This window comes from Oncorhynchus clarkii, unplaced genomic scaffold (genome assembly GCF_045791955.1).
Source record: "Oncorhynchus clarkii lewisi isolate Uvic-CL-2024 unplaced genomic scaffold, UVic_Ocla_1.0 unplaced_contig_5351_pilon_pilon, whole genome shotgun sequence".
NCBI classification, from domain to species: Eukaryota; Metazoa; Chordata; class Actinopteri; order Salmoniformes; family Salmonidae; genus Oncorhynchus; species Oncorhynchus clarkii.
The window spans coordinates 192,001-211,869 of NW_027260999.1; the positions used below are offsets into that span (position 1 = coordinate 192,001).

The window sequence follows — 19,869 nt, forward strand, 5'->3', positions numbered from 1 at the left end:
CAGAAAGACACACAGTAACATTTAAAAAGCAATACAAATCCAGTACTGGTGGATTTGTCAAAAAATAAAAGTAATCTTAGATCAATATAAACTTACAAAAACTGATAAAGAAGCAGTGTGATTATTGTTGGTGGCTGTTGTGTGATTTTCACCAGCACTGTTGTTGTAAATACAGCATATGAGATTATACAGGTAATATGCATGTAGTTGGTTATAGATGATTATACTGTCACTCTGTTAGAAGACTGATACAACAATACCAGGGTCAGTCAGTCAAGTATCAATGTAGGCCGTTTGGCGAGTTCTGATGGTAGAGAGAAACTCAAAGTAGTATTTCATTGTTTGTGATATACACTACATCTGAAGGATATACAAACTGAAACACACTTCTATCTCCAAACTAAGAATTGCACACTTTAGTTAACCACCCCTGGTTCCTTACAATGTATGTCTTTGTGTAACCAATGGCTTGAACTTTTCAGTGTTGCCTTGTGGATCAATCTGACAGTGGTAAATAAAACTGAGGCTATTTGATGCTTTTAAAATATTTTGGGGGGGGCGTTTCCCCCCTTTCTTTTATCAAACACTAACAAATGTCAAATTTAAAATAAAATTAAAATCACAAGTCGATCCCTCTGAAGACTGATTTTACATGGTGCATGTTTGAATGGATGGCTAACTGGTTGAACTGATGCTTATCCTTCTTGTTTGAAGGTTCCGTCAACTGTAAATGTTGTAATATGCCCAAAACAATTGCATGTACTGCACCATTATTGAGTAGTTGTAAAAATAAAGTCAGTACAACTGCCACAAAGAATAGACAGTTCATAATTAATTTAATGCATTCAATTAGCTTGTTATGTATATATATATATATATATATATATATATATATATATTTATTTTTTACCACAGACAAAACTTGTGAAATGATGATTGTATGTAAGGGACTACATACCAAAATAAAATGCCTTGTAACATTACATGTGATATTTAAAGCATTTTCAGTCACAGAATGAGTAAGGTCAGGCTACATAAGACATGAACTACAGCATGACTGTCCATCTCCTTTACGGTAGGCATAGTACTACCAATACAGCTCTCATTCGCTCCTCGGGAGCAGGATGAATGATGACTGGCTAAGCATAAATAGTTCATATTCATTTCATAGTTACTTCATGGCACTGTAAATTAAAATGACACTAAAAATACCACTTGACATTGTTGAATCCATCAGGTACTGTAAAATGTACAGTAAACAATGTCTGCTAAATTTCCTATATATTATATTGATGCTGTAAAAATATTGCTTTCTGATTTGTGTATTTTCTTCATAAAAATATACAGTATATATAAACATTTATTAAACACTTTATTCAACTTTTGCACTGTTATACTTTAATAATTTCCAGTCCAGTGTCTTTCTGTACAAACCAAACCCATAGTAATTGGCAGCTTTAAAATACACATTACTGCAATGTGAAGTCCAAACCATAGACTCTGAACATTTAGAGTAATGCTATGCTTCGAACACACCGACTGGGTCATTGCGCAAAATAGGTCGCAGAATCATCAAGATATGTGTGTAACAAAAGTTCAACATTCACCTTCTGCTATCATTTCTGTCAACCCGTTTACGCATACAGTTTGACGCACACGTTCGATAAATTCAACCACACAGAACGCACTGCAACTGCCTCTGCAACGCAATGCTGCAAGGCAAACGCAGCGTTCAATTGGAAATGAGTGTACTTCTGGTGTACCAAAACGCCATAACACAGTCGGTGTGTTTGAAGCGACAGCCTACAATCCAATTAACATAATTTAAAAATCCCCATCAAAATCAGTCTGCTTATGCTAGAGAGATTTTTTTTTGCCTGGGCTGCACCATGATTTACAAGAAATCACCTGACTAGAAAGCAACAACGTTCTTACGCCCCACAGTGCTATAAAACTTCGGCTGCATCTCCAATTGTAGACATACGACTCTAGATACCCAGCTCAACAGGCAGGCAAAGGTAAGGACGTCTATAAAGTTACTCATACTAGGCATAAGCCTGAACCACATTATTTTTGCATGTTTTGATGCAACAAATGGGTGTTCTTGCCAAATGGACATTAACAAAATGAAGAATGACTAAGTTTATTAACTGTGAAACGTTTTATTTTACAAGAATTAATTTTATACAAATCCTTCTCTAATAGGTTTATTGTAACAATAGAGTAACTAATGAATACATGTCATTTGTAAATGAATGCATTATTATGTCAGTATTATGATGTAGGCATTATGATGTAGGCCTTATGCACATTCCTAAAACGGGACTAATATGGACTTATTACACATACTGCACTTAAATTTATTTCTGACAATGAATTCTATAATTTTGCTGCCTTCACTATAAAAGCTCTCTTACCTTTTTTAAAGCTAGAATCTTTAATTGAAACAATAACAAAGCGTCCTCCTCGCCCCTGATGCTAAAACGCTAAGGGGTGGAGCTGGAGAAATGTAAACACTCTCAAATTCATAGACTGAGATATGGATCGACTGAGATTTATGGTGGATTGCACCAACATGGATTAACTCTTAAACTGAGTTAAATCAAGCTTTGTATATTAATCTTGTTGCACCAAACTTTAAACCTAGTTTTAAATTACTCCTAATTGTAATCGTTCTTCTAAACTAAGTTTAAGTTTTACTTGAAACTAAAATCACATTTTATCTTGTTACTCCATTGTTTTTAAATCAAATTTAAATGTAGTTTAGATTAAATCTAAACTGTTTGAGGTTGAAGTGAATCAAATGTCAGTGTTGTATTTTTCGTGTAACAAGGTTTTTTGCTCATGTGGCCTCATGTATTGTCAACTAGCCAGCTAACTAATTTGACAAAATAATTTATTTCATCAGCCTGATCTGAAAACTCGCTGGTTTGGTGCTGGTTTGTTTCCATATAAATATAATTTGAACATATTGCTAATATAATTAGGCAAGTCAGTTAAGAACAAATTCTTATTTTCAATGACGGCCTAGGAACACCTTGTTCAGGAGCAGAACTACAGATGTTTACCTTGTCAGCTCGGGGATTCGATCATTCAACCTTTCAGTTCCTAGTCCACCGCTCTAACGACTAGGCTACCTGCCGCCCTAAATTTAGGCTTCCTGCTACTACTTCATAGTTTAGTTATTTAACCTTAGATTAACTCATCCATGTTTAAAATTAAGTGGTGCAACACCTCTGATTTATTTTTAACCTAGATGTACAATTTCTGGATTTAGTCTAATCTAAAATGATTATATGTCCATTGCGCTTCCGGTTCACCAGTATGAACGAAATCGCGAACAGCTTTTTTTTGTTCCAGCCCTCAAGAACTGTTGTCAGCTAAAGATGATTATCCGTTTCCATCTGCCCATTTATTGTCTGTATCCAGACGACTTGTCCCCAGAGCTTCGTAAACAGTTAATCTATTTCCCTACAGTGTTGAGGCCTGCAAATAAGAAGAATGAGAGGCTCAATTAAATATGTTACAGAACTGCTGTATTTGAAGCACAACTCCCTTCTGCCCAGTTTCCCTGCCTGACGTTGCAAATGCAATAGCTATATTTAACATCCACGTAAGTGTTGCTTCTGCAGAGAGATCATTTTCTAAGCTACATCTCAAAAAATAACTACCTAAGACACACAATGTCTCAGGAAATATTGTCTGGGTTGGCAATATTCAGTATAGAAAGCAGTCAGGTCTGCAACCTGGACCTACAGGCAAAACATTTGTACCCAAAATACGGAAACACAACAAACGAGGACTTCAGGACACCAGGGGAGTCTCTCAAATTAGAATTTAATTGGATTGAAATTACCATGAATATTCCAGCCCGTTTGTGTAGGCTGTTAGCCATATAAAACCTGCTGAGTTCAACAATACATAGGGGCTGAATTTATCCTCAAGCCGACTACTTTATACCTCAGTGTTAGGCTGTTTGATGTGTCATTGTTATAAAATGTTTATAAATAGCAGCTAAATATGGAATAGAGTTATAGATGTTGCACTGCATAATGAAACAATTCCTAGTAAGCTAGTGTTTTGAGGTTGTATTCTTTGTCTCTAATAGACTGGTTTTACTCACAACTTTCTATACAAACTGGAAGAGAGGGTGATGTCATGAAGGTTCAGGTGGCCTATGCAGAGAGTTGTATACTCAACAAAATAAACAATAGATTAGCTGATTAGTATGCTGTTGCATTGAACATTTATTTAATAATCTGCGATGTTTGAATTCCCAACTTTAATTACTGAATAAGTAATTACATTATTGTCAGCAGTCTAACAATGGCAGCATTGTTATACCGTGTTTAGCTTTGTGAAATGTTAGGCTTAACATGAGAAAATGACAACCAAATAAGCCTAAAAATTAATCTATTAGCTAAAGCAAAGCTAAAACCTGGCACCACCGAAAGCCTTCGTCGATTTGATAGGCATGTTGAAATGTAAGAACCATGGACGGTGGTCAGTAGTCTATAATTCATGGAAGGTGAGGTTGGGCTGGTGTCGCCTACTGGTTAAATTCGTGTCTTTTCGCACGAATTAAGTAGCACATAAATTCGTGTATTTTCGAACGATTTGAACCACACAAAAATGCACAAAAACGCACGCAATCTTCTGAAATACATTTTGTACATTTATGCGCGAATTGAATGTGAGGTTGGCCTGATAATTCAATTACGAGATCCAGGAAGATAGCGGCGAGTGCAGACGAGAAACTTGCTCTGAGTAACCTTCATTTTTATCCCTCTCAAATTTACTTCAATGCAACAAATATTGGCTTATAGTAAACACAATAAAGAACAACGCTTAGTTGACCGCTAATTTGATCTGAAACTTGGACATTTTGAAGAAAACATTTGCGAAAAAGCAAAGGGAGGAGAAGGCAGTTGCTAGCTGACCACTCAAACATCGGAGAAAAACCGCCACCTGACTCCTCAGGAGAAGACATGGAGGAATCTGGACACTCGGCTGATTCTGAAAATCCAGTCAATAGTCCCGCACCCAAAAAGACACAGAAATAATTGTCTTTGCGCGAACTCCAGGTCAACATAATCGATGCTGTCTCTGCAAAGATAAACGAAAGAGACGATGGTCTGGTGAAAATGATACGCGAAAACACATAAAAAATCAGCAAACTGAGCGTTCTAGTTTTGAATTGTGGTGTTATGGTTTACAAGTTAAGACTTCTGTTAATACATATACATGAAGCAACTTTTTATAGAGAGGGTATAGTTGAGTTTGCATAGTATTTTTCCTTCTGTTCTATATGGACTTGAAGTTTATGTCAATCAATGCCAGGGGGATACGAAACCTGTTGAAGAGAAAAGTTATTTTTTTGTTTTGTAAGGACTACAACGCAGATCTTGTATTCGTTCAAGAAACACATTCATGCAAAGAGGACTATAACTATTGGATAAATCAATGGGGCCGTGTCATTCTTTGGCCCACGGGACTAATCATTCAACTGAGGTTGCAATTTATGCACACAATTTCAAAGGGAAATGTGTGTTTACTCAAATGGACACGGATGGACATGTAATGGACAGATTATTTGTGTTGTGTAATGTATATGGATACTGTTCTAGTCCTCCAAATAACTTACTTCTAGAGGAAATTGAGGAAATTCTGAAAAGTCTTCTGAGAAAATATCCATCCAGTCAGATTATAGTTGGTGGAGATTTTAATATGGTTTATTCTGATGATATTGATAGATTGCCCCATAGGCCTAACATTGGTATGAACAAGTTGGTGAATTTCTGCCAAAGCCTGGACTTAATTGACAAATGGAGAGTTAATAACCCTGGAGAGAAACAGTACACATGGAGTAATAGAGATCGTTCACTACAATGAAGAATTGACTTGTGGGTGATAACCTCTAGTCTTGAGCCCAACACAGTAGAGGTCAAAATACTGCCTGCAGTCCTGACGGATCATAAAGTCTTATGGCTGACTGTTAGAATGTGCAGTCATGATGGTAAGAAATACTCTGGTGGTTATTGGAAATTAAATAACTCATTGTTATTGCATGATTATTTAAAAAATGGGATTAAGAATCTAATTTATGTTTACTGGATTTTAGATTAGCTTTGGATATTGTGAAGCAGTTCTCCAAAATTTCAGATTTGGTATTAAATCTTTCCAAATGTGAGGTGTTTGTTCTGAAAGGAGCTGTCAATCCAGCAGATTGTATCATCTCTGAAAAAGATACTGTAACCTACCTCGGTATAAAGATTACCAAAAACCTCAAGGCTGTGAATGTTCTTAATTTGAACCCTGTAACTGAATCTGTCAACAACACAAATATCCTCATGGTTACGGAGGGATTTGAGTTTATTTTATTTATTTTTTATTTCACCTTTATTTAACCAGGTAGGCTAGTTGAGAACAACTTCTCATTTGCAACTGCGACTTGGCCAAGATAAAGCATAGCAGTGTGAACAGACAACAACACATGGAATAAACAATAAACAATAAACAAGTCAATAACATAGTAGAAAAAAAAGAATCTACTGTATATACATTGTGTGCAAAAGGCATGAGGAGGTAGGCAATAAATAGGCCATAAGGGTGAATAATTACAATGTAGCAGATTAACACTGGAGTGATAAATGATCAGATGAACATGTGCAGATAGAGATGCTGGTGTGCAAAAGAGCAGAAAAGTAAATAAAAAACAGTATGGGGATGAGGTAGGTAAATTGGGTGGGCTATATACCGATGGACTATGTACAGCTGCAGCGATCAGTTAGCTGCTCAGATAGCAGATGTTTAAAGTTGGTGAGGGAGATAAAAGTCTCCAACTTCAGAGATTTTTGCAATTCGTTCCACTCGCAGGCAGCAGAGAACTGGAAGGAAACGCGGCCAAATGAGGTTTTGGCTTTAGGGAGGATCAGTGAAATACACATGAGTCTTCAAGGAAGAGTGCCTTTATCCAAAGCCGAGTGGCTATCTTGTGCATCCTATCTCAGGACAGACTGGCGGCTCTGGCGGCTCAGGACAGACTGGCGGCTCTGGTGGCTCAGGACAGATGGGAGACTCTGGCGGCTCAGGACAGACGGGAGACTCTGGCGGCTCAGGACAGACGGGAGACTCTGGCGGCTCTGGAGAGACGGGAGAATCTAGCAGCTCTGGAGAGACGGGAGACTCTGGTGGCACTGGAGAGACGGGAGACTCGGGCGGCGCAGGAGGGGAGGCAGGCTCTAGCAGCACCTGTGGGCAAAAGCCGGAGAGACAGCCTGGTGCGGGGGCTGCCACCGGAGGGCTGGTGCGTGGAGGTGGCACTGGATAGACCGGTCCGTGAAGGCGCACTGGAGATCTTGAGAGCAGGGCTGGCACCATCCGCCCTGGCTGGATCTTCACCCTAGCCCGGCAGATGTGGGGAGCTGGGATGTAGCGCACTGGGCTAAGCACACGTACTGGGGATATTGTGCGTTCCACCGCAAAACATGGTGCCTGACCAGTACAACGCCCGCCACGGTTATCACGGCTAGGAGCGCTGTAGCGCTGAGCTGGCACATGACGTGCAGGGCTAGGGAGGTGCACTGGAGGCCTGGTGCATGAGGCTGGCACAGTCTTCACCAGACGACTAGCACGCACCTCAGGACGAGTACGGAGAGCTGACCCAGGTGACATCAAATCCCCGACACGCTTCGTCGGGCAACACAGCACCTCCCTCACAACTCTCTCCTCCAATTTTCCCATGAACTCCTTCACTGTCTCTGCTTCGCTCACCTCCAACACCGCCCTGACCGGCTCTGGTTTTCTCCTTGGCTCCTTACGGTAAACAGGGGGAGTCGGCTCAGGTCTGCTATCATCTTTGCAGCAGTGCTGATGACAGTAGTGGTCATATGCAAGATGAAAACATGTCCTCCTCTGGAGGAAGCAGTAGTGCTAGCCAGTTAGACAGGAGAGACACTTTGGGAAATGGTCAAGGATAGTATAGCTGGGAAGGCATTGCTTCTCACAACAGCAACAGGAGGAACAATGTACATAATCATTAACCTAATAATGAGGAGATAGATGGTTGGAAAATAATACCATGTCCCTCATATGAGAGGGTCAAATCAAATGAATCACATCTGGTTGACTTTCTTTTTGAATATGAAGAGTATTAGGAGCATTCTCTCCTGTTTTAGAGAATGGGTGTTGGGTTTTACCAGAAAGACACACAGTAACATTTAAAAAGCAATACAAATCCAGTACTGGTGGATTTGTCAAAAAATAAAAGTAATCTTAGATCAATATAAACTTACAAAAACTGATAAAGAAGCAGTGTGATTATTGTTGGTGGCTGTTGTGTGATTTTCACCAGCACTGTTGTTGTAAATACAGCATATGAGATTATACAGGTAATATGCATGTAGTTGGTTATAGATGATTATACTGTCACTCTGTTAGAAGACTGATACAACAATACCAGGGTCAGTCAGTCAAGTATCAATGTAGGCCGTTTGGCGAGTTCTGATGGTAGAGAGAAACTCAAAGTAGTATTTCATTGTTTGTGATATACACTACATCTGAAGGATATACAAACTGAAACACACTTCTATCTCCAAACTAAGAATTGCACACTTTAGTTAACCACCCCTGGTTCCTTACAATGTATGTCTTTGTGTAACCAATGGCTTGAACTTTTCAGTGTTGCCTTGTGGATCAATCTGACAGTGGTAAATAAAACTGAGGCTATTTGATGCTTTTAAAATATTTTGGGGGGGGCGTTTCCCCCCTTTCTTTTATCAAACACTAACAAATGTCAAATTTAAAATAAAATTAAAATCACAAGTCGATCCCTCTGAAGACTGATTTTACATGGTGCATGTTTGAATGGATGGCTAACTGGTTGAACTGATGCTTATCCTTCTTGTTTGAAGGTTCCGTCAACTGTAAATGTTGTAATATGCCCAAAACAATTGCATGTACTGCACCATTATTGAGTAGTTGTAAAAATAAAGTCAGTACAACTGCCACAAAGAATAGACAGTTCATAATTAATTTAATGCATTCAATTAGCTTGTTATGTAATATATATATATATATATATATATATATATATATTTATTTTTTACCACAGACAAAACTTGTGAAATGATGATTGTATGTAAGGGACTACATACCAAAATAAAATGCCTTGTAACATTACATGTGATATTTAAAGCATTTTCAGTCACAGAATGAGTAAGGTCAGGCTACATAAGACATGAACTACAGCATGACTGTCCATCTCCTTTACGGTAGGCATAGTACTACCAATACAGCTCTCATTCGCTCCTCGGGAGCAGGATGAATGATGACTGGCTAAGCATAAATAGTTCATATTCATTTCATAGTTACTTCATGGCACTGTAAATTAAAATGACACTAAAAATACCACTTGACATTGTTGAATCCATCAGGTACTGTAAAATGTACAGTAAACAATGTCTGCTAAATTTCCTATATATTATATTGATGCTGTAAAAATATTGCTTTCTGATTTGTGTATTTTCTTCATAAAAATATACAGTATATATAAACATTTATTAAACACTTTATTCAACTTTTGCACTGTTATACTTTAATAATTTCCAGTCCAGTGTCTTTCTGTACAAACCAAACCCATAGTAATTGGCAGCTTTAAAATACACATTACTGCAATGTGAAGTCCAAACCATAGACTCTGAACATTTAGAGTAATGCTATGCTTCGAACACACCGACTGGGTCATTGCGCAAAATAGGTCGCAGAATCATCAAGATATGTGTGTAACAAAAGTTCAACATTCACCTTCTGCTATCATTTCTGTCAACCCGTTTACGCATACAGTTTGACGCACACGTTCGATAAATTCAACCACACAGAACGCACTGCAACTGCCTCTGCAACGCAATGCTGCAAGGCAAACGCAGCGTTCAATTGGAAATGAGTGTACTTCTGGTGTACCAAAACGCCATAACACAGTCGGTGTGTTTGAAGCGACAGCCTACAATCCAATTAACATAATTTAAAAATCCCCATCAAAATCAGTCTGCTTATGCTAGAGAGATTTTTTTTTGCCTGGGCTGCACCATGATTTACAAGAAATCACCTGACTAGAAAGCAGCAACGTTCTTACGCCCCACAGTGCTATAAAACTTCGGCTGCATCTCCAATTGTAGACATACGACTCTAGATACCCAGCTCAACAGGCAGGCAAAGGTAAGGACGTCTATAAAGTTACTCATACTAGGCATAAGCCTGAACCACATTATTTTTGCATGTTTTGATGCAACAAATGGGTGTTCTTGCCAAATGGACATTAACAAAATGAAGAATGACTAAGTTTATTAACTGTGAAACGTTTTATTTTACAAGAATTAATTTTATACAAATCCTTCTCTAATAGGTTTATTGTAACAATAGAGTAACTAATGAATACATGTCATTTGTAAATGAATGCATTATTATGTCAGTATTATGATGTAGGCATTATGATGTAGGCCTTATGCACATTCCTAAAACGGGACTAATATGGACTTATTACACATACTGCACTTAAATTTATTTCTGACAATGAATTCTATAATTTTGCTGCCTTCACTATAAAAGCTCTCTTACCTTTTTTAAAGCTAGAATCTTTAATTGAAACAATAACAAAGCGTCCTCCTCGCCCCTGATGCTAAAACGCTAAGGGGTGGAGCTGGAGAAATGTAAACACTCTCAAATTCATAGACTGAGATATGGATCGACTGAGATTTATGGTGGATTGCACCAACATGGATTAACTCTTAAACTGAGTTAAATCAAGCTTTGTATATTAATCTTGTTGCACCAAACTTTAAACCTAGTTTTAAATTACTCCTAATTGTAATCGTTCTTCTAAACTAAGTTTAAGTTTTACTTGAAACTAAAATCACATTTTATCTTGTTACTCCATTGTTTTTAAATCAAATTTAAATGTAGTTTAGATTAAATCTAAACTGTTTGAGGTTGAAGTGAATCAAATGTCAGTGTTGTATTTTTCGTGTAACAAGGTTTTTTGCTCATGTGGCCTCATGTATTGTCAACTAGCCAGCTAACTAATTTGACAAAATAATTTATTTCATCAGCCTGATCTGAAAACTCACTGGTTTGGTGCTGGTTTGTTTCCATATAAATATAATTTGAACATATTGCTAATATAATTAGGCAAGTCAGTTAAGAACAAATTCTTATTTTCAATGACGGCCTAGGAACACCTTGTTCAGGAGCAGAACTACAGATGTTTACCTTGTCAGCTCGGGGATTCGATCATTCAACCTTTCAGTTCCTAGTCCACCGCTCTAACGACTAGGCTACCTGCCGCCCTAAATTTAGGCTTCCTGCTACTACTTCATAGTTTAGTTATTTAACCTTAGATTAACTCATCCATGTTTAAAATTAAGTGGTGCAACACCTCTGATTTATTTTTAACCTAGATGTACAATTTCTGGATTTAGTCTAATCTAAAATGATTATATGTCCATTGCGCTTCCGGTTCACCAGTATGAACGAAATCGCGAACAGCTTTTTTTTGTTCCAGCCCTCAAGAACTGTTGTCAGCTAAAGATGATTATCCGTTTCCATCTGCCCATTTATTGTCTGTATCCAGACGACTTGTCCCCAGAGCTTCGTAAACAGTTAATATATTTCCCTACGGTGTTGAGGCCTGCAAATAAGAAGAATGAGAGGCTCAATTAAATATGTTACAGAACTGCTGTATTTGAAGCACAACTCCCTTCTGCCCAGTTTCCCTGCCTGACGTTGCAAATGCAATAGCTATATTTAACATCCACGTAAGTGTTGCTTCTGCAGAGAGATCATTTTCTAAGCTACATCTCAAAAAATAACTACCTAAGACACACAATGTCTCAGGAAATATTGTCTGGGTTGGCAATATTCAGTATAGAAAGCAGTCAGGTCTGCAACCTGGACCTACAGGCAAAACATTTGTACCCAAAATACGGAAACACAACAAACGAGGACTTCAGGACACCAGGGGAGTCTCTCAAATTAGAATTTAATTGGATTGAAATTACCATGAATATTCCAGCCCGTTTGTGTAGGCTGTTAGCCATATAAAACCTGCTGAGTTCAACAATACATAGGGGCTGAATTTATCCTCAAGCCGACTACTTTATACCTCAGTGTTAGGCTGTTTGATGTGTCATTGTTATAAAATGTTTATAAATAGCAGCTAAATATGGAATAGAGTTATAGATGTTGCACTGCATAATGAAACAATTCCTAGTAAGCTAGTGTTTTGAGGTTGTATTCTTTGTCTCTAATAGACTGGTTTTACTCACAACTTTCTATACAAACTGGAAGAGAGGGTGATGTCATGAAGGTTCAGGTGGCCTATGCAGAGAGTTGTATACTCAACAAAATAAACAATAGATTAGCTGATTAGTATGCTGTTGCATTGAACATTTATTTAATAATCTGCGATGTTTGAATTCCCAACTTTAATTACTGAATAAGTAATTACATTATTGTCAGCAGTCTAACAATGGCAGCATTGTTATACCGTGTTTAGCTTTGTGAAATGTTAGGCTTAACATGAGAAAATGACAACCAAATAAGCCTAAAAATTAATCTATTAGCTAAAGCAAAGCTAAAACCTGGCACCACCGAAAGCCTTCGTCGATTTGATAGGCATGTTGAAATGTAAGAACCATGGACGGTGGTCAGTAGTCTATAATTCATGGAAGGTGAGGTTGGGCTGGTGTCGCCTACTGGTTAAATTCGTGTCTTTTCGCACGAATTAAGTAGCACATAAATTCGTGTATTTTCGAACGATTTGAACCACACAAAAATGCACAAAAACGCACGCAATCTTCTGAAATACATTTTGTACATTTATGCGCGAATTGAATGTGAGGTTGGCCTGATAATTCAATTACGAGATCCAGGAAGATAGCGGCGAGTGCAGACGAGAAACTTGCTCTGAGTAACCTTCATTTTTATCCCTCTCAAATTTACTTCAATGCAACAAATATTGGCTTATAGTAAACACAATAAAGAACAACGCTTAGTTGACCGCTAATTTGATCTGAAACTTGGACATTTTGAAGAAAACATTTGCGAAAAAGCAAAGGGAGGAGAAGGCAGTTGCTAGCTGACCACTCAAACATCGGAGAAAAACCGCCACCTGACTCCTCAGGAGAAGACATGGAGGAATCTGGACACTCGGCTGATTCTGAAAATCCAGTCAATAGTCCCGCACCCAAAAAGACACAGAAATAATTGTCTTTGCGCGAACTCCAGGTCAACATAATCGATGCTGTCTCTGCAAAGATAAACGAAAGAGACGATGGTCTGGTGAAAATGATACGCGAAAACACATAAAAAATCAGCAAACTGAGCGTTCTAGTTTTGAATTGTGGTGTTATGGTTTACAAGTTAAGACTTCTGTTAATACATATACATGAAGCAACTTTTTATAGAGAGGGTATAGTTGAGTTTGCATAGTATTTTTCCTTCTGTTCTATATGGACTTGAAGTTTATGTCAATCAATGCCAGGGGGATACGAAACCTGTTGAAGAGAAAAGTTATTTTTTTGTTTTGTAAGGACTACAACGCAGATCTTGTATTCGTTCAAGAAACACATTCATGCAAAGAGGACTATAACTATTGGATAAATCAATGGGGCCGTGTCATTCTTTGGCCCACGGGACTAATCATTCAACTGAGGTTGCAATTTATGCACACAATTTCAAAGGGAAATGTGTGTTTACTCAAATGGACACGGATGGACATGTAATGGACAGATTATTTGTGTTGTGTAATGTATATGGATACTGTTCTAGTCCTCCAAATAACTTACTTCTAGAGGAAATTGAGGAAATTCTGAAAAGTCTTCTGAGAAAATATCCATCCAGTCAGATTATAGTTGGTGGAGATTTTAATATGGTTTATTCTGATGATATTGATAGATTGCCCCATAGGCCTAACATTGGTATGAACAAGTTGGTGAATTTCTGCCAAAGCCTGGACTTAATTGACAAATGGAGAGTTAATAACCCTGGAGAGAAACAGTACACATGGAGTAATAGAGATCGTTCACTACAATGAAGAATTGACTTGTGGGTGATAACCTCTAGTCTTGAGCCCAACACAGTAGAGGTCAAAATACTGCCTGCAGTCCTGACGGATCATAAAGTCTTATGGCTGACTGTTAGAATGTGCAGTCATGATGGTAAGAAATACTCTGGTGGTTATTGGAAATTAAATAACTCATTGTTATTGCATGATTATTTAAAAAATGGGATTAAGAATCTAATTTATGTTTACTGGATTTTAGATTAGCTTTGGATATTGTGAAGCAGTTCTCCAAAATTTCAGATTTGGTATTAAATCTTTCCAAATGTGAGGTGTTTGTTCTGAAAGGAGCTGTCAATCCAGCAGATTGTATCATCTCTGAAAAAGATACTGTAACCTACCTCGGTATAAAGATTACCAAAAACCTCAAGGCTGTGAATGTTCTTAATTTGAACCCTGTAACTGAATCTGTCAACAACACAAATATCCTCATGGTTACGGAGGGATTTGAGTTTATTTTATTTATTTTTTATTTCACCTTTATTTAACCAGGTAGGCTAGTTGAGAACAACTTCTCATTTGCAACTGCGACTTGGCCAAGATAAAGCATAGCAGTGTGAACAGACAACAACACATGGAATAAACAATAAACAATAAACAAGTCAATAACATAGTAGAAAAAAAAGAATCTACTGTATATACATTGTGTGCAAAAGGCATGAGGAGGTAGGCAATAAATAGGCCATAAGGGTGAATAATTACAATGTAGCAGATTAACACTGGAGTGATAAATGATCAGATGAACATGTGCAGATAGAGATGCTGGTGTGCAAAAGAGCAGAAAAGTAAATAAAAAACAGTATGGGGATGAGGTAGGTAAATTGGGTGGGCTATATACCGATGGACTATGTACAGCTGCAGCGATCAGTTAGCTGCTCAGATAGCAGATGTTTAAAGTTGGTGAGGGAGATAAAAGTCTCCAACTTCAGAGATTTTTGCAATTCGTTCCACTCGCAGGCAGCAGAGAACTGGAAGGAAACGCGGCCAAATGAGGTTTTGGCTTTAGGGAGGATCAGTGAAATACACATGAGTCTTCAAGGAAGAGTGCCTTTATCCAAAGCCGAGTGGCTATCTTGTGCATCCTATCTTTTTTCATCTATTGACATTCCCAAATCCACTTGCTGTACCTTAGATAGGCTATTGTACAACTTCATATTGAAAAACAAGCCACATCAGATAATAAGAGATGTTATCACCAACAGGGTTTGTGATGGCGGTCTAAATGTCTTAGACTCCACTCTCTTCAATCCGATATCAAAAATCAACTGGCTTAAAAGGTACATAAAAAATCCTCAAAGTTTCTGGAATATTATACCTCATTTTGTTTTTCAGAAGCTAGGAAGGCTTCATATTTTACTACAATGTCCATATATTGTGGGTAAACTTCCTGTGAAATTGGCGGCTTTTCACCAGCAGGCTTTAATGTGCTGGGATTTGTTGTATAAACACAACTTTTCACCTCATAAATGTTTTATATGTAATAATGGGTCGATATTACATAGAAACAAGATGCTATTTTACCGTAACTGGTTGTCGAAAAACATTGTCCTTGTCAGCCAATTAGTATTAGTGGGAATCTATTTACGCGAAGATCATTTATGGAAAGATACAACTTTAAGGTTTCAAGCAAGGAATATGACATGTTTATAAAAGTGGGATAAAATCTTTACTTCAGAATAATGCATATTTTGGAATATCTCATATTGTAAGCGATATCAAGGTGAATGGCATAGGTTTACTAGATAAGAAATTCAACAATCGTTTATTAAGGGATATTTTCTACAGGAAGTCTATTCCCTCTGCGATATTTTGTTGGGCTTCATCATTTGATGTAAACTGGCGCCGTGCTTGGCTCACTGCACACACATTTATGGTGACCAATAAAGTAAAGGAGATCTCCTTTAAGATGATCCATAGATTCTATCCGTGTAATAGCTTGATTTCTAAATATATACCTGATGTTACCAGTGAATGCAATTTTTGTGAACTAGAAACTGAATCGATTGAACACTTATTCTGTCATTGTTTATATAGTGAAGTGTTCTGGACTGATGTAAAACTATTTCTTGGCAACAAAATGCATACAACCATTGAAGTTAGACATATTATTGTACTACACTGATTCCACAATTGAACGTGAGTATGTCATAAATCTCTTTATTTTATTAGGACAATTTTTCAAACACAAAACAGAATTATGAAGAAAAAGGCCCTTTTCTTATTTAAAAAAAAACTTATTTGGATAACTATTTAGAGTCAATAAAATGTATACAAAACAAAATGTCCCCCCAAAAAATGTGCTACATGTTTGTATTTGTAATTATATATCTGTAATATCTGTAATTATATATATATTTATCTTATTTCTTCGTGGAATCCCTCTGGCTGTTCTGTTTATGTTTGGCATGTTACTGTTTAAAATTAATTATTATTTTTTAAATTTCATGATTAGATTTTTTTTTATAGGGCGGGGGCAAATAAACTGCCTCGTGCCAGTGTCCGAGGCCTAGGGGAATAACACACCTGTTATAAATCAGATACAAACGTGTCATAATGCAGTGCAGGGCCGGCATTAGAACTAATCAGTTGGACAGGCATTTGATTTCCATAGGTTGGCACGTTTTTTTCCCACGGGACCTCCTATGTGTTTAAAATTGTTTTCATCGTATTGTGGCATGAACACAACCAGTCATGATGTTGTTTTCATCTGATCGTCAAACAAATCACTTGAAAAAGCAGGTTTCCTTCAAACGTTCGTCCAAAATGATTCCATCCGAACAATGGACTGTAAACTGCCAACTTTTTCAATTGGCAAGCGGCTGAATCTGGCTCACCTGAGAAAACATCCAGTAAATTCAGAAAATGTTCAGTAAATTCACAATGTTTGTTCTTATATCATTAACAGTTAGCTCTAAGTATAAGCACGTGCAGGCAAACAGCAAGGAGGACATTGATGTCTGTATCCTCTGTTGAAAATATAATGGTCTGTGCACCCTTTTGAAAGGCGTCTTAGATGAACAGTGGTGGAAAATGTATCCAATTGTCATACTTGAGTAAAAGTAAAGACACCTTAATAAAAAATGACTCAAGTAAAAGTGAAAGTCCCCCAGTAAAATATTACTTGAGTAAAAGTCTAAAAGTTTTTGGTTTTAATTATACTTTAGTATCAAAAGTGAAAATACAATTGCAAATAATTTGAGATTCCTTATGTTAAGCAAACCCGTTGGCGCCATATTCTTGTTTTTTTAGCCAGGGGCTATCTCCAACACTCAGACATAATTTACAAACGAAGCATGTGTGTTTAGTGAGTCCGCCAGATCAGAGGCAGTAGGGATGACCAGGGATGTTCTCTATTTAGTGAGTCCTCCAGATCAGAGGCAGTAGTGATGACCAGGGATGTTCTCTTGATAAGTGTGTGCATTAGACCATTTTCCTGTCCTGCTAAGCATTAAAATTGTAACGAGTACTTTTGGGTGTCAGGGAAAATGCATGGAGTAAAAAGTAAATTATTTTCTTTAGAAATGTAGTGAATTAAAAGTACAAGTTATCAAAAATATAAATAGTAAAGTACAGATACCCCAAAAAACTACTTAAGTAGTAATTTAAAGTATTTTTTATTAAGTACTTTACACCACGCTCTTGTGTGTGCCTCTTCCTGCTCTCATTCCAGCATTGATGTCAGAGAGCCATTTGAAACCACAGACATTTTGAAAAGCTCCAGTTTGTTGTTAGGGTTTCTGAGAAAGTCAGAGAACTTCCATGGAAGTTGGTTGTCTCCCCAACTTGAGAGTCTTTAGACTATCTTATTTGTATGTGTCCCACACAATATTGGTGCTATTTCAGTTTTTCAACTGATGCTCAACCCAAGGCAGAAAGACTACTGCCATATTCGGCCAAATGTAGAAACTATGTATGTAGGCAAGGAACGGACAATGACAGTTCCGTCAATGGTGTTTCCTTGATTTTGGCAGTTACCTGTAGATAACATCATTGTTTATTTGCTTAGAGTTTGTATTTTATAGACAAAAAAATATTAGTCTAAGAAGCTATGAGAGACTTCACACTTCTCTCTACAGAAACAACATTTCATTTTTCATCCAACAGAGACCCTGATTTCTCTGGTTGGAAAGACTGTTCCTTGGAAAAGATTGGCAGCACTCCAAAACCCAAACATGACTGGTGAGTACTTAGTCTACAATAATCGGTTTATTTGTTTAATGTGTTTTCACAAAATAATGTTTTATTACATTATTAATACATTTGATTAAAAATGAATGTAGGCTTGAAACTTAATTTATAGATAATGTCCTTGTTAATTTGCTAACAGTTCATATTCTATAAACCATCAATGTTTAATAAGTAATGTGAGACTGATCATATTCAGTAGCTGTTCTGTATGATGACCAAACAGAAAGAACATCAGACTTCTTTCTACAGTAACAACATGTCTTTCTTATCCAACAGAACAAAATAAAGAGGTCCGGATTGTTCTGGTTGGAAAGATTGGTTCTGGGAAGAGCGCAACAGGAAACGCCATCCTGGGGAGAAAAGCGTTTGAATCCAAAATGTCCTCTTTTTCTGTGACATCCTCAAGTAAAAAGAAAAGAGGAAATGTGGGAGGGCAACATGTAGCTGTCATCGACACACCAGGCTTGTTTGACACCAAGTTAACACAGGAGGAAGCACTGAAAGAGATCTCACAGTGCCTGCTATTCTCCGCTCCTGGTCCCCATGTGTTCCTGGTTGTTCTCAAGCTGGGAGGATTCACTGAAGAGCAGCAGGAAATTGTGAAGATGATCCAGACATTATTTGGTGATGAAGCATCGAAATACACCATGGTTGTCTTCACACATGGAGACCTTCTTGATGATGTAACAATTGAAGACTTCCTGCATGGAAATCCCAAACTGGAAAGTTTCATTACCAAATGTAACGGGGGATATCATGTCTTCAAAAACAAAGATCAGAATCCCTCCCAGGTCACTGAGCTCCTTGAGAAGATAAACAAGATGGTGAAGATGAATGGAGGAAGCCACTACACCACTGAGATGTTCCAGGAGGCTGAGAGAGTGATTGAAGAAGAGAAGAACAGGATCTTGAGAGAGAATGAAGAGAAGATACACAAAGAGAGGGAAGAACTGAAGGCAAAGTTTGAAGGAGTGTGTCTAAGAGAAGAAGTAGAGAAGCTGGGGATAAAACAGGAAAGAAAAGCTAGAAAGAATGCTGAGAAATTTAGCAAAATGGGAACAGGTGCTACAATCGGAGCGGCTTTGGGAACATTTGGAGGCCCAGTTGGTATGTCAGTTGGTGCAGCAATGGGAGTTGCAGTGGGAGCTGGAGCATGCAGTACTCAATGAGAGTCCGTAGATAACAGTGCTGTACCTTCTACAAGTTGTTTGACTTCATTACTTGATATTGAAAGCTTCCTCTATATACACAGAGTCAACACAACATATGTTATTGTAGCCTACATTAAAAATGATACTCAGGGGGTTGATGAACACATATTTAGCTGTTTTTGTTATTATGTTTTACTGATCACAAGAAAAGGTTGTTGTATTGAGGTAGATTTTATTAGGAGTAACAGACACCTGCAAAAGATGGGAGGCACTCACTAATAAAGTATTACTTATATGTATTATTAACACTCACTAATGAAGTATTACTTAGATGTATTGTTAACACTCACTAATGAAGTATTACTTATATGTATTATTAACACTCACTAATGAAGTATTACTTAGATGTATTAT

The 19,869-nt window shown here is 37.6% G+C and overlaps 1 protein-coding gene across 1 annotated transcript; it reads left to right on the top strand.

Annotated features, from left to right (window-relative positions):
• Positions 1 to 10,198: 10,198 nt before the first annotated feature.
• Positions 10,199 to 19,551, top strand: LOC139403109 (GTPase IMAP family member 9-like). The gene is made up of 3 exons (XM_071146820.1): positions 10,199 to 10,215; positions 18,221 to 18,295; positions 18,581 to 19,551. The coding sequence occupies exons 2-3, from the start codon at positions 18,289 to 18,291 to the stop codon at positions 19,471 to 19,473; spliced, it is 900 nt and encodes a 299-aa protein (XP_071002921.1). The 5' UTR covers positions 10,199 to 10,215; positions 18,221 to 18,288; the 3' UTR covers positions 19,474 to 19,551.
• The last annotated feature ends 318 nt before the right edge of the window (positions 19,552 to 19,869 follow it).